This window comes from Ranitomeya variabilis, chromosome 6 (assembly GCF_051348905.1).
Source record: "Ranitomeya variabilis isolate aRanVar5 chromosome 6, aRanVar5.hap1, whole genome shotgun sequence".
NCBI classification, from domain to species: Eukaryota; Metazoa; Chordata; class Amphibia; order Anura; family Dendrobatidae; genus Ranitomeya; species Ranitomeya variabilis.
Genome location: NC_135237.1, coordinates 490,113,298 through 490,125,886, shown reverse-complemented (window position 1 = coordinate 490,125,886; position 12,589 = coordinate 490,113,298). Strand labels below are relative to the sequence as shown.

Here is a 12,589-nt window from a genome sequence, read left to right as displayed (position 1 = left end):
TGACCGTGTCCTCGGGCTGCAGTGGGGTGCGGGGTGACCGTGCCCCCGGGCTGCAGTGGGGTGCGGGGTGACCGTGCCCCCGGGCTGCAGTGGGGTGCGGGGTGACCGTGCCCCCGGGCTGCAGTGGGGTGCGGGGTGACCCTGTCCTCGGGCTGCAGTGGGGTGCGGGGTGACCGTGTCCCCGGGCAGCAGTGGGGTGCGGGGTGACCGTGTCCTCGGGCTGCAGTGGGGTGCGGGGTGACCGTGCCCCCGGGCTGCAGTGGGGTGCGGGGTGACCGTGCCCCCGGGCTGCAGTGGGGTGCGGGGTGACCGTGCCCCCGGGCTGCAGTGGGGTGCGGGGTGACCCTGTCCCCGGGCAGCAGTGGGGTGCGGGGTGACCCTGTCCTCGGGCTGCAGTGGGGTGCGGGGTGACCGTGTCCCCGGGCTGCAGTGGGGTGCGGGGTGACCGTGTCCTCGGGCTGCAGTGGGGTGCGGGGTGACCGTGTCCTCGGGCTGCAGTGGGGTGCGGGGTGACCGTGTCCTCGGGCTGCAGTGGGGTGCGGGGTGACCGTGCCCCCGGGCTGCAGTGGGGTGCGGGGTGACCGTGTCCTCGGGCTGCAGTGGGGTGAGGCGGGGTGTTGTGTGCACGAGGCCTCCCCTCCCTCAGCTGCTCCCCCACCCCCCTGACTCCCCCTCTCCGGACAGCGCCCCAGTGCATTGTGGGCGCAGTCCGTTGTTCATTTGCCATCCGACCTCGGCCGCGCAGGAGCCGCCGCGTCTTGTGGGCGCTATCCGACCCCGGAGCCGGTGGAGGCAGAAGCCGCAGCATTTCAGGGGCCTGAGTGAGCGGAGCTGAGGCGGCGGTACCCAGCACCCCCCGCGGCGCACACAGCGGGCTCGTCACGTCTTGTACCGGGGGCGGCAGCGGGTCCCCCACCGGAGCTCCCGGGCGGCCTGTGTGCGTGCGGCGCGGACATGGCGGAGATGAACCGCAGGACCTTGGCCTTCCGGGGCGGCGGAGGCCTGGCTGCCGTGGCCCCCATGAACAATAACAACAATGGCGGCAGCGCGCTGTCTGTGGACGCCTCCGCGGCCTGGTCCCTAGGCCGGCAGCTGAATGGCGGGGGCAGCGGAGCTCCAGCCGGGGAGGAGGAAGAGGTGGAGGTGGAACTGGAGCCCGAGGGCCTGCTGGACGACGACGACGAGGAGACCGAGGCCTACCCGGGGGTCGTGCTGGCCGGCCGGGCGGAGAGCCGGCAGAATGCGGCCGGTGGCAGCGCGGTGACCGGGGCCTCGGGCAGCGGGGAGAGCAGCGACGACGACGAGGAGGAAGAGGACGACGATGAGGAGGACGAGGAGGCTGCGGGCGGCCGGAGGGAGGCGGCGGCCGCAGAGGACGAGGACTGCAGCATCCAGGGAGACGGGCCCCGCCGCTACGGCCTCCTCCCCGCCGCCCGCAGCCAGTCCCTGCTGCCCAGCCTGCACTGCTCCTTCCAGGGCTTCTGGCTGCAGGAGTTCCCGTGGCTGCGCTTCTGCCAGGAGACCGGCCTGATGTCCTGCGCCTGGTGCTACAAGGAGACGGGCGGACACGACGAGCTGGCCAAGGGCACCCGCAACTACAAGAAGGCGCTGCTGGTGCGGCACTGCCAGTCCCCGGAGCACCGCCTCGGCGACCCCTCCGCTCAGGTGAGCTGTTCTGTGTGGGCACTACAAGTCCCAGCATTCCGAACGATGTCCTCTACGCTGGGACTTGTAGTCCCCCGGCATAAATGGCGGCTCTAAACATTGTGATCACGTGTGCGCTCGTCCTTGGAGATCAGTGATCTAAGCTGATTACTGCACTGCCCGGGAGGGAGGGGGTGACCTACATTCTGCAAGAGGGGCCCAGGCCGGAAGTGTGCTCCCCGCCCCCCCTCCCCGCTGGCCTCAGGTGGGCGCCGCCTCGGACTTTCCCGGGTGACTACGTGGCTGCTCCCCGGTGGGTCCCTGCCTGTGCTGAGGTCATGTGCCCGGTCTCCAGTAATGGCAGCAGATGTACCCCGGGCACTGTACAGGGCGATTACGAGTAGAGGCTATACATCCACAGGGGCTGCACCTGCACTCACCATGCCCAGCAGGTGCAGGGGGTCCAACCTGTGAGAAGCCCCCCCCAGAGCATGTGAAGGGCTGCAGGTCTAGTGCTACAGACCCCTCACTGCATGTCCAGGGCAGCCGCAGCTGAAAATGAATGGGGTCTGCTGCACTGGGAGCGGTGCTGCGTTGGGGCGGCTGGGTGCTGTGCTGGGAGCGGTGCTGCGTTGGGGCGGCTGGGTGCTGCGCTGGGAGTGGTGCTGCGTTGGGGCGGCTGGGTGCTGCTGGAGCGGCTGGGTGCTGCTGGAGCGGTGCTGTGTTGGGGGGCTGGGCGCTGTGATGGGAGCTGTGCTGCGTTGGGGTGGCTGGGCGCTGTGCTGCGTTGGGGCGGCTGGGCGCTGTGCTGCGTTGGGGCGGCTGGGCGCTGTGCTGCGTTGGGGCGGCTGGGCGCTGTGATGGGAGCGGTGCTGCGTTGGGCTGGGCGCTGTGCTGCGTTGGGGGGCTGGGCGCTGTGCTGCGTTGGGGGGCTGGGCGCTATGCTGCGTTGGGGGACTGGGCGCTGTGCTGGAAGCGGTGCTGTGCTGGGAGCGGTGCTGTGTTGGGGCGGCTGGGTGCTGTGATGGGAGCGGTGCTGCGTTGGGGCGGCTGGGCGCTGTGCTGGAAGCGGTGCTGTGTTGGGGCGGCTGGGTGCTGTGATGGGAGCGGTGCTGCGTTGGGGGGCTGGGCGCTATGCTGCGTTGGGGGGCTGGGCGCTGTGCTGGGAGCGGTGCTGTGTTGGGGCGGCTGGGCGCTGTGCTGGAAGCGGTGCTGTGCTGGGAGCGGTGCTGCGTTGGGGCGGCTGGGTGCTGTGATGGGAGCGGTGCTGCGTTGGGGCGGCTGGGCGCTGTGCTGGGAGTGGTGCTGCGTTGGGGGGCTGTTCGCTGTGATGAGAGCGGTGCTGCGTTGGGCTGGGCGCTGTGATGGGAGCGGTGCTGCGTTAGGGGGCTGGGCGCTGTGTTGGGGTGGCTGGGCGCTGTGCTGTGTTGGGGGGCTGGGTGCTGTGATGGGAGCGGTGCTGTGTTGGGGGGCTGGGTGCTGTGATGGGAGCGGTGCTGTTATGGGGCTGGGCGCTGTGATGGGAGTGGTGCTGTGTTGGGGGGCTGGGCGCTGTGCTGCGTTGGGCACTGCACAGGGGAGGCGGAATCATTGCTGTATCCCTTAGTCTCAGTTATCCATGATGACACATCTTGGTGCTGTGCTGTCACTATATCTGCTGGGAATACTCCTGCAATTAGCGGTGCAGGGCCAGGACAGATATTGGCCTCTAGGGCACCAGTCACATTTGGTCACACAGGAGTTGTAGCTTTGCCATTAGTGTTTCTCTCTAGGGAAAAAGTTACAAAGAGCCATGCCGCCATTGCAGAAATCCTCACCATGACGCATTATTATAAGCAAGATTACGCACAACTTTCTTTTACATAGAAAAACATGAAAACTCTGGTCCTGCTGCGTTTTCTGGTAACGTGCAGGCAGCTCTGCTCAGTAAGGAGCCTTAGGATGTGAATGTAACCACTGCTTGCTTTCTGTGAATGGAACACGATCCTGAAAATGTGGAGAAACTGAAACTAAGCCCTCGTTCAGACGTCGGCTTCTCACGTGCATGTTCTTTAAACACGCACACACTATAATCTATATACATATTAGTCGTTGGTCCAGGGGTTATTTTTGTGTGTGGACTTCGTGTCTGCAAAAGATTTAGTGACGTCTGTTTTTTGATGCAAGTTGCATATGAAAATGCCCTATAGAGGTCTATGGATCTGTGAAAATCATTGACTCGGCCTTGTGCTGTGCGGCTATAGCATTGTAGTGGGTGATAGAACTTTGCCATATTAATTTTGTGTACAAGACAATCACTGAGGAAACTGATGGTTAAAACACTGACCAAATGCTGACTGCCATCAGTGTTATGGATCAGATTCTAATCTGTCCATTTTATTTTTTCACAATCAGACATGTGAATGAGGCCTAAGGCCTCGTATAGACGAGCGTTTATTCGGTTCTGGAGCCAGACTTCTTATGGATCAATGCGAGTGAGTTGGGTGGGTTAGTACTCTGCATGCACTTAAATCTGACTTTGTCCATTAATCTCACTGGGTGCTTAAAATAAAAAACGGCATACAGACACTGCACCAGAAAGATGTCAAGCGGATCTTACTTCAGCTCCTTTGATCGAGTCTAAGACTTCTTTCAGAAGTCAGTGTGTCCGGTACGTGTGGTGACAGTTTTCGCAAGTACCGGAGACACATAGACCCATTCTATGCACATGTCAGTGTGTCTCCACGGACCGTGTGTCTAAGGGCAAAATACGCGTAGATGTCCATTTTTTTTAAAAGCACGGACCGTAAAACGACCCACACATGGATGACATCCGTGTCATCAGTGTGACACGTAGCTGCGCCTGGGAAACAGTTCTCCGGCGTTGGGTGCTGAAGACCGCTCTCATCATTCTCGCGTCACGATCAGCGTAAGCAGGGGAGAATGTTGAGTTGTATTCAACTGATAACAGCGAGAGTAGACAACAGCTGATGGGGTTACTACTCCCATCAGAATACACCTGCTGCCGTTAATAGTGAGAACATTCGGCAGCTGGAGTATTCATCAGCCGGCACCTGCACTATTAATATATAAATAAAAATAAAACTGCATGCATTCCCCTGTATTTTTGATAACCAGCCAGGCAACACCGACATCTGCGAGCTGCAACCCCCATCTTTCAGCTTCAGTAAGGCTGGTTATCAAGAATAGGGGGGTCCCCAAGCCATATTTTTAACTATTTAAATAATGAAAAAAAAAAAAAAAACATCTGGACCCCCTCCCATTTTTGACAACCAACCTTGCTAAAGCTGATAGCTGGGGGGCTGGTATGCTCTGGCTGGTAAGGGGCCATTGATATTGCCCCCCCAGCCTAAAAATAGCAGCCCGCAGCCGCTCAGAAAAGGCGCATCTATTAGAAGCGCAATTCTGGCATTTTGCCCAGCTCCTTCCACTTGCCCTATGGCGGTGGCAAGTGGGCTTCATATTTGTGGGGTTGATGTCACCTTTGTATTTTCTGGTGACATCAAACCCATGGATTAATAATGGAGAGGCGTCTATAAAACATCTATCCATTACTAAACGTATAGTTGTATGCTAAATAAACACAGCCAGAATAAAGTCTTTTATTTGAAATAAAAACAAAACACACTCTTCCCTTTGTTTATTTAAAAAAAAAAAAAGTTAGGCTACTTTCACAGTAGCGTTAACTGCATTCCGTCACAATGCGTCGTTTTGCTGAAAAAACGCATCCTGCAAAAGTGTTTGCAGGATGCGTTTTTTCACCATTGATTAACATTAGGCGACGCATTGTGACAGATTGCCACACGTCGCACCCGTCGTGCAACGGATGCGTCGTGCAGTGGCGGACCGTCGGGAGCAAAAAACGCTACATGTAACGTTTTTTGCTCACGACGGTCTTCTTTTTCCGACCGCGCATGTGCGGCCGGAACTCCGCCCCCACCTCCCCGCACTTCCCCGCACCTCACAATGGGGCAGCGGATGCGCTGGAAAAATGCATCCGCTGCCCCCGTTGTGCGGCGGAGACAACGCTAGCGTCGGGAATGTCGGCCCGACGCTAGTGTGAAAGTAGCCTTATACTCACCTAACGCCCATACTCCTGTAATAAAACAAAAATAAAAAAACATCAGTGAGCAGCGGTGATCTCATCAAGGTTACTGCCGGTCACTGAGGCTGCATTCCCAGCTGGCCTGAACTGCGGTGGGCAGGCAATATCAATGGCCTCTTACCAGCCTGAAAATACCAGCACCCAGCTGTTTGCTTTAGCAAGGCTGGTTGTCAAAAATTGAGGGGAACCCCACCCTGTTTTGTTTTTGTTTTTTTATATTTATTTGATTAAAAATAGAGTGTGGGGATCCCTCTATTGATAACTAGCCTTGCTAATGCTGAAAGCTGAGGTTGCAGCCTGCAGCTGTCAGTTTTTCATAGCTGATTATCAAAAATACAGGGGAACACATGCCATTTTTTTTTTCTGTTTATTTGTAGCTCTAGCGGTGGCTGATGAATACTCTCATCAGCCGCTGCCTGCTCTTATTAGCGGCAGCAGGTGTAGGCTGATGGGAGTAATTGTCCCATCATCTGCTGCCTGCTCTTGGTGTTAGCAGTTGAATACAGACGGACACAGATTTTCTCCTGTACTGGTTTTTCTGGTACTGGAAAGATCAGGATGTGAGAGAGATTTATTCATACATTTGTGCCAGACTTCTGCAAGTTTGTGCGCATTTCATTCTTATAATAAAATTTGCAGTTGTTTTCCCTTCTTACTATTCTAAGGCCACGTTCACGTGTTCAATATTCGGTCAGTATTTTACATCCGTATTTGTAAGCCAATACCAGGATTGGAACCATCACAGGAAAAGTACAATAGAGACACGTCACCACTTGTGTATTTCTCAGCCTCTCTTGGTTTTGGCTTACAGATACTGATGTAAAATACTGAACGTGTGAATGTGGCCTAAGAGGTGTGAAGGGGCAGCACCTGCCACCAGCGCAGCAGACTTATCAGTTATGCTGGAGAATGCAAAATCTCTGTACGTCTTAGTAAATTTGCCACATTTCATTCCTGTTGAAAACAATTTGACCGGTTAGTGAATCGCTCATCTAAGTAACTATCTTGGTAATGTTGCATTCTGACTGGCAAACTGCAGCCTTTAAATGGCTTCCAATCGGCTACATGCAGTCATTTAATAGCCTGTTTAGACCAGCCTCCTTCTATTTCATGTACACAGAGGGTCTGCATTTTGTGACACGTTAGTTGGTCCCATCGGGGCTCATGTCTGAATGCCCTGCAAAACTGGCTGTACGGTATGCGCTGATGGGGCCATAGACTATAATGGTGCCGGCACAGCAAACATGCTCTGCTGTGCATCGTTTTCTGGAGTGTACACTTAATGGAGACGGACACCCAGACGTAGTAGACTACCGTTTTACCTGCTGATAGGCGGCGTGGTTAGACTGGCTGATAATTGGGAAACAAGCTCTCCTTTGAACTTGGAGCTCTCATTCCTGAATTTTTGTCCTGTTTAAATGCACCTTAGGGGTATGTGCCCATGATCCGGAGTTGCTGTGGGGTTGACTCTGCGTATTTTTGCAGCGTCAAACCTGCAGTGGCCAGATGTGACAGCATAGTGGATTGGATTTCTAGAAATCCCATGTCCACTATGCGTCCACAGACTCCTGCGCATCACCTGCGGACACTGACATGCGGTGCGTCTTTCCAGTTGTTACCATGACGCTAGTCTCCGCAATAGAAATGACATCAATAGAATTTATTGAACACGGTAAATCCGCATGGTGCAGTGAACACGTGTGGATTCACCTGCGTTCAGTAGAAGGCAGCGCTTTGGACCCAGCAAATATACACTGTGTCGAAAGCGCTGCTAGTTCTGGTTTGTGGGCACCCGGCCTAAGGGCCTGATTCATAAACTCTGAGCACGATGGTCTTGATGAGGGTTGTGCTGGAGTCACACACATGATACACTATGAGATACACACCTCTTCATGGGTTGGGAGCGGCAGACAAGTAGTGTACACCGCCGTGTGCACCTTGCTACAAATCCTACTGTAGTCCATGCCGGAGTAAGATTTGTCACCACGCTCCCGACCTACCCCAGCTCCATCCACTGGCGTTAAGACTCAAATAGTCTCAAAATTTAGGCACAACTCTGGAGTTGTGATTAAATTTTGCAGCTTTCCAAATCAAAGGCCTAGGTGTATTAGAAAGTTTTAGAACCAAATGATGGCTAAGTCTCCGCTCCCCAATCTGCTCTTAATTGGATGCTGTCTTCAGTTGATGTCAGCAGGATCACCCAACCATTTGGTGTGTATGGCAGATGCCCCTCGTGTCCGATCCTGTGTTTCCCAGCTGTCGGGGAGCATGCACGTTCTGCTGATTTGAGTGTGCACGCTCATTAGAAGGGGCTGTTATCTAAAAATCACTATATTATGGCTGCTTGTGTAAAATGCCTTCAGACTGATCACACGCTTTAAGCTGTAACCTAAATCTACCTTTTGGGAGGAACTGAAAAGGGTTCATGATGACAGGTAACGTGTTCTTGGTATTTTCTGTAATAAAGTTTCAGCATTACCCTCCTGGACAGTGATCATGTGCCAACGTTCTTATAATAAGATGGGGGTGTATGTTGTGGTCACAGATATTGTGTGTGCACACTACTGATGGTGATTTTGCCAAAATCATTAATTTTCACTTTTCTTTGCAGGAGCCTGTAGTAAAAGAGGAAGTGCCAGAAACCTTCAATGACTATAGTATAAAGCCAAATGAGAATTCCTACTGTTACCAGCTTCTGCAGGAACTAAATGACCAGAGAAAGAAGGGCATTCTCTGCGACGTCAACATCGTGGTAAATGGCAAGGTTTTCCGAGCTCACAAGAACATCCTGGTTGCAGGCAGCCGCTTTTTTAAAACTTTATACTGTTTCACAAACAAAGAGAGCCGTGACCAAACCACTGTTACGTACTTGGACATCGTCGCCGTTCATGGTTTTTCGGTCATCTTGGACTTCATGTATTCTGGTAATCTCGTACTCACAAGCCAAAACGCCATAGAGGTGATGACTGTGGCTAGCTACCTCCAGATGACTGAGGTGGTCCAGTCGTGTCGCAGTTTCATCAAAGATGCCTTGAATATAAGCATAAAGTCTGAAGCGCCGGAGTCTGTTGTTGTCAGCTATAACAAAAGGAAAAACAGCGAGGGGAAGCCTTCGCGTGAACAGAAGTCTGCTAGTTTCTGGGCCACCCGCAACCTTACCAGTTTAGCAAGCAACGTAAAGCTAGATACAGAAGGGTTCAGCATTGAAGAAGCCTCCACTGAAAACTTCCAGGCCAATGATTCAACATGGATTCAGGATAGTTCTCCAGAGGTTACGGAGATCGAGCCACCAGCTCAGGGAAAGGTGTTTGTATGGAATGAAATGGCTTCGAATGCAGTAAGCACGCAAGAGGGTAATAAGCAAAGGAGGAAAAACCAAACTACAAAGAGATTTGTGTATAACATCCCTCCAAACAGTGAACTTCAGGTAGATGGGAACACAATGCTGCAGCAACCTAACCCTTACCAGGAGGAGTATGTGCAATGCTTCCAGGACGGAGCAGGTAGGTCCCGGGCCCATATATCTTTATTACTCATGGCTTTTTTTTTTTACGTGGAGAATATATTAATTAAATGGGGTGTCTTCAAAGCAGGAATATTTGAGCATCAGCCTCGGGGGTTTTGTCCAATCAAAGATCTCAAGCATCATGTAAATGTAATTCCTAAATTACTCATTAACTAGTTAAGTTCCATGCACGTCTGCAAAACCATTTACGTCATTCTACTCCATCATATGAAAGTGACAGAAGCACTGGCTCCTTCATGTGATGGACACCATCAATACCCAAGTTATCCCATTGGTATAGCTGACAGGGTTTTTCTAGGGCAGAGAAGTGTTCTTTAGCCTTTCTGGCATCACTAATCTTTTAAAGAAACTGAATCTGTAGTACATATTGCTTAGTTGGTTTAAAGACTGGGATAGTGACATTGTAAGGTATTACATTGGTTGTACACTACTAGGGCAACCCCTTCCTGATCAAAATACTTGGCGCTGATAAAATCATAAAGCCTGTACTGGCCTCCCATGCCGGCGTCGTTCCCGCGGTGTCAGCACTCCCAGTCCCGGGGCTGCAGTGCGGTTGTTGTGACACCGGCTGTTAATTAGCCCTGGCGTCACTGTCTTCGTCTTCGGACAAATCGAGCATGAAGAGGAAGCCGGGGCTGCAGCTGATCTCGGACTTCCTCTTCCTGCTCCATTCCAGAGGAGGCAGGGACAGTGACGCCACCACGGTTTGGCGCCAGCGGCACATTTCTCAGCAACATAGGAGAATAGTGGCAGGATGGGATGGGAGAGGTGTATAAGCTTTATTATTTTATGGGGCCATGCGTGGGGTAGGAGAAGAAGTTGTTCAAGTACTGGACGACTTCTTTAATATTAGGAAGGATCAGGTGCCTACGTCGTGGTACCTGTGGTTGTACCAATTTAACCATAAAATCTCAGAAAGCTTTATAGATGGATCAACTGGAAATAAGTAAAAGGCAGAAGGCTAGCACTCGATTCTTATGGATATGACGGTGCTAGTGAACGGAGCCGATGGTCCCATAAACAATAGAGAATATAATCACTGCACTCGTACAAATTGAGGAATTTTGCTTCAAGTGAAAAATACAGGTGGCATGTGAACTGACAGGCAAATTAACATTTCGGCCAGTTAATGGCCTTGATCACAATGCCGCCCTTGGAAAATTTCTCTAGGTTAGAACAAGAAATGTCAATATGGATGGTTGCAGTAAAAATGAATGGACAAAATCCAAAATAGGGGAAGTTATGCCCAAGGGTCAACCCCGCGCTCTGACACACGTGTACCAGCGTCTCCCACTTGTCCACCAACGCCGGCTCCTGCAGCTGCGTCTCTCCTATGCTCCTGGAGTATCGCTGTACCGGTTTCCACACCTGCGCTATCGCCATTGAATTCGGCTCCCTAACCTATATGCCATCATTCACTAAATAGCCACTGGTGTCGGCTTCTGCTGCAACGCTACCCAGCTGTTCCCAAGACGCATTCGTGTCTGCATACACAACTTTACCACTTACGGAATTAGTCTTATTGACCTATATAATCAGCGTGGTGTCATTTTTGACCCTTGTGCATAACTTCCCCTATTTTGGATTTTGTCCATTCATTTTTACTGCAACCATCCATATTGACATTTTGTGTTCTAACCTAGAGACATTTTTTCCAAGGGCGGCATTGTGATCGAGGCCATTAACTGGCCGAAACGTTAAATTGCCTGTCAGTTCACCTGCCACCTGTATTAAATCTTTCACTTGAAGCAAAATTCCTCAATTTGTACGAGTGCAGTAATTATATACTCTACAACTGGAAATAAGGGTACTGATGGTGAGCGGATCAGCAGCGGTCTGCTGCTCCAAAGGAAATACTGCAGTTTCAAGTGCAGCCATTATCATTGGGTCTTCCTCTGTGCAGTGCCTCCTTTTTATGGGTAATTCTAGCTTAAATTTCTTCCTTGGATGGGTATTAGACAATTGTGTCTTCACTTTGGAAGTTAGTAAATCTCTCCATAAGTCAATATTCTTATTGATAAAGCTGTCGGAAGCAATTTTCTTTTTAGGTTTTTCCTAAAAGTAAATCCTTCAAACACTTGTGATGATTTCAGAGTATGTACAAGCCCATTAACACAATGCTGCAGCAACCTATCCCTTACCATGAGGAGTATGTGCAGTGCTTTCTGGACAGACCGTTAAGAGTACCCAGCAGTCGACTAGAATTGCTGTCGCTAGCCTAGCAGGATAACATCAGTATTTGAACATTTCATCACCTTGCTTATGGGGTATTCCAGCCCTATGGCAATAGTAGCTGTAGTCAGAATGTGGTCTTTGCAGGAGGTTGCTCCTGTGTATAGAATCCAGTAAATGAGGGTCGTTAAAATAACGCAGGGAATGAGCCCAGGCGCACTGACCCCTGCATAAAGAAGCATTCCCATTAAAATTATGGGCTAAACCTCTGTGAATGTATATGTGGCGAAGGTCCAGTAATATACCCATCGATCGCCGTCTTCTCTGATGTCCAGGTCCGCTTCATTCTCTTCTGAGTCACGTGACTGAAATTCTGACTCTACAGCTCACACTGCTGTGTATGTGTGACCTGGAAATCGCTATTAGGTCGGGATCACACAAGCGAGAAACACAGCTGAGTCTCGCATGTTAATACCCTGCCGCCTACATTTCGGAGCAGAGCGTGCGGCCAAATAGCAATACATGCAGCAGCACGCTCCGCTCCTGAGTGACGGCGGCAGTGACGGGTATTAACATGCGAGACTCGGCCGTATTTCTCGCTTGTGTGATCCAGGCCTTACAATGCAAAACTATGTAGCTTCTTCTCCAAAGACTTACAATGCCATAATGTCTTCAGGGTCAAACATAGAAGCCTTGTGTTATCCGGATAGTTGGAATCACCGTCACGTGATCCAGAATAGGGTCACAGCGTCACTGAAAACAGATGACATCAGTCAGTGAGTGTATTAACCCCTTCCCGACCTTTGACGCATACGCTGCGTCATGAAAGTCGGTGCCAATGCGACCTATGACGCAGCGTATGCGTCATGGAATTATCGCGTCCCTGCAGATCGGGTGAAGGGGTTAACTCTCATTTTACCCGATCTGCAGAGACAGGGGGAGTGGTGCTTCAGCCCAGGGGGGGTGGCTTCACCCCCCCGTGGCTACGATCGCTCTGATTGGCTGTTGAAAGTGAAACTGCCAATCAGAGCGATTTGTAATATTTCACCTAAAAAACAGGTGAAATATTACAATCCAGCCATGGCCGATGCTGCAATATCATCGGCCATGGCTGGAAAACCTGGTGACCCCCCCCCCCCCCC

The 12,589-nt window shown here is 52.0% G+C and overlaps 1 protein-coding gene across 1 annotated transcript in view; it reads left to right on the top strand.

The window, feature by feature from the left end:
- Positions 1–595: 595 nt before the first annotated feature.
- Positions 596–12,589, top strand: part of ZBTB10 (zinc finger and BTB domain containing 10) — a 43,426-nt gene continuing 31,432 nt past the window's right edge. Inside the window, exons 1-2 of the mRNA XM_077270710.1 lie at positions 596–1,665; positions 8,361–9,252. Coding sequence (XP_077126825.1) covers positions 955–1,665; positions 8,361–9,252 — 1,603 coding nt within the window. The 5' untranslated portion in view covers positions 596–954. The remainder of the gene's footprint in view (positions 1,666–8,360; positions 9,253–12,589) is intronic.